Source organism: Rhincodon typus, chromosome 1, assembly GCF_021869965.1.
Source record: "Rhincodon typus isolate 14 chromosome 1, sRhiTyp1.1, whole genome shotgun sequence".
NCBI lineage: Eukaryota > Metazoa > Chordata > Chondrichthyes > Orectolobiformes > Rhincodontidae > Rhincodon > Rhincodon typus.
Window position 1 is genome coordinate 175,758,196 of NC_063332.1, and position 2,874 is coordinate 175,761,069.

The 2,874-nt window shown below is 42.4% G+C and overlaps 1 protein-coding gene across 2 annotated transcripts in view; it reads left to right on the forward strand.

Moving 5' to 3' along the window:
* LOC125484387 overlaps positions 1–2,874 on the forward strand; it is a 15,582-nt gene that overhangs the window by 8,554 nt on the left and 4,154 nt on the right. For both annotated transcript variants that reach the window (XM_048602935.1, XM_048602942.1), the window contains exons 2-4: positions 16–89; positions 1,345–1,383; positions 2,382–2,862. In XM_048602935.1, coding sequence (XP_048458892.1) covers positions 36–89; positions 1,345–1,383; positions 2,382–2,862 — 574 coding nt within the window. In that variant the 5' untranslated portion in view covers positions 16–35. The remainder of the gene's footprint in view (positions 1–15; positions 90–1,344; positions 1,384–2,381; positions 2,863–2,874) is intronic.

Below are 2,874 nucleotides of genomic sequence, written 5' to 3' on the forward strand. Positions count from 1 at the left end.
GTTCTTGTTTTTCAGATCCAAATCAGCACAGAAAGATGCAAACCACAGTTTTCACCATGTGCCTGGCTGCCATGGCATTTGCCACCCCTGTAAGTATCACCTTTTCAAAATAAGAAGCTCTTTGCTCAATAAAATAAGGTGGAAATAGTTGTATCAGGCAGTGGTTCTGAGGGGATTAATGGTTAGATAGCATTGGCTCCAGCCATCTGTTTGATGTCACACACAGTCTGACTCTCAGTGAGAGGCGGTCTGGGGGACACGTTGTCATTTTAAACGATTGGTAGCAAACTCCTTGCAGTCATTAACAATGTATTTCAAGGGGAGTTTCAGAGAGTCTTTGTTACATTTTCTTTCTCTGCCTTGGAATACTGGCCTTTCGACAGGCATTAAACATGAGACAGAGTGCCCAATCTATTATAGCACAGCAGGTGCAAGTTTGTCTGAGCTGGCTTCAAGATTGAAATGTATGTAAATATAACCTTGCACAGGTAAGAAATGCCTTTCGTTTGTTTGTTGGATAGAGTCAAACTCCAATGTTTGTTCATTTCTTCATATACTACCGTACAGAATTAACTGCTGGGTGCCTATGTATGTATATAAAGATATTAGTGTGAATAAAGTGTATTTCTGAAATGCAAAAAAGACACTAATAATGGAAGAAGGGTCCCGACCCGAAATGTCAGCTTTCCTGCTCCTCTGATGCTGCTTGGCCTGCTGTGTTCATCCAGCTCTATACCCTGTTAGCTCTACCCTAGTAATGGCTCTCTCACTGAATCAAGGCCTTACTGGTGATATGTCTCCTTTTCTGTGTCACTGACACACAGCCCAGGTCTGTACAAGTGTGTGGTATTGAGAACTGCTCCTCATACCATGGCTTTCATTGATGTGGAAAAGTATTTGCTGTCAGACCCTGGTTGGTGTGGGGAAGACTAAGCTGACTCACGGTTAGGTTTTTTTTCTCATCAATGCAGGCTGTTTGAGGCTGTTGAGGGTCAGGAAGTGTTCAACATACTCCAGATTTAAATGTAACCTATTGATGGAATTTGTGGATGGAATTCTGGTTAGAAAGGAAAACATAGGTCATCAAACCAGGATCCCGCTCACCTGACCTCAGGATAAGAACAATCTGATAGTTGATAACAGGAGAAACCATGGAGGATTCTCCCCAGAAATATTGGTGACTTATTGGTGACAAAACCCAGGAGATTCTTCTCTAAAATCCCAAAGGCGACCCTACAGGGAAACCTGAAAATGAGAGAATATTACTCTGTTACAGAGACAATCCTAATCATTCCATTGTATGATTTACAATGTCATTGGCTATTCTCCGTTTCATTTCCACAGCTTCGGAAAGCCAGAGACTTGGAGAGTGGCAGTCGGGAGGTAAACTCTCATTTTCCATTATTCTTACCACTCTGTCAGTTTACTCCGCTTTTTAAAATCAAGTCCTTTTCAATGAGTTTGTAATGTTTACATAAATGTGTCAAGACACTTCACAAAGACACAGGAATAGATTTGGAGGGTGGGAGATTTGGAGCGTGAGTAATTTGTGTGTTAGTTTTCTGAAGTAGTTGATTGTGAAGGAGACAGATACAAAGATCTATAAAGAACAGGGATGGGAGTAATGCCTGCCTCCACTAACCAATAAGGTGATTGACTGATCATCCACCTCAACTCAGGCATCAAAATTTTCATTTAACCAGCCAAGTGATGTGGGTGATGTGCTGGGCCCACTGTTTATTACCCATCCCTAATTTCCCAGGGGGCAGTTAAGGGTCACCCACATTGCTGTGGGTCTGGAGTCACATGTAGGGCCAGACAGGGTAAGGACGATCGTTTCCTTCCCTAAAGGTCATTAATGAACCAGATGGTTTTACCTGACAATCGACATCATTACACTCTTAATTCCAGATTCTTATTAAATTCAAATCCCACCATCTGCCATGGCGGGGTTCAAGCCCAGGTTAATAGTCCAAGCAATTATGCCCCCTACCTTATCATGGCCTTGTGTCCTGGTGCCCAGAGATGAGGATTTCAGCAGCTGAGGTCAGGCTGAAGGCAGACATTCACTGTGGAAGCAGGAGTCTTCACTAAGACTGGAATAGAAAACCCACCCCATGCCTTCTCACCCGACATATACCCCAGTCCCTAGACCTAGATATACTCCACTTCCAGAATTGTGAGAAACAAATGTCTGCCCAGAGCTAATAACGTCATTTCTCAAGTCATGAAACCTCCGTGAAATGTTTTGGGACCGTTCGGAGGTTATGAATATGGACATTTTGCTTCTTTCTTTTTAGTGCATCTTTTCATCTCAGTCGAGTTTTACAATAACCTTAAAGAGTGTTTGCTAATATTGTGTCCTTCTTTTGTAATTACAGAATTACTACCGTTATTATGGACAGTTCTATCCACCTATATACAGGCCTTACTATCCTTATCGGCCTGGATATCCTGGGCTACCATTTGGGCCCTATTACCCCATCTATCCCCGATTCCCTGGCTATTTCCCAAACTACAACAAACTCCCTCAATATCCAAACTTTCCTCAGTATCCAAACTATGGACCTGTATATAATGGGTTTTCAAGGAATTCCAATTCCCAATTCTCCAAGATAAAGGAAGATAATATTGTGGGAGAAGGTGATCCTAAAGAATACTCTGTGCTAAGCAATCCTAGACCCCTCAGTATAAGTTCTGAGATTTCATTCGAAGATTCAAGCAGTATGGAAGATACTGATTTCAGAATCCCCTTTGAAGACGTGCCTTACGATGTGCCAGATTATGGGGTCCCTGGAGATCCAGATCATGAAGGTCCCTTTTCACAAGATAATGTGGGACCTTTCACACCAGATAATGAAGATCCCTTTTCAC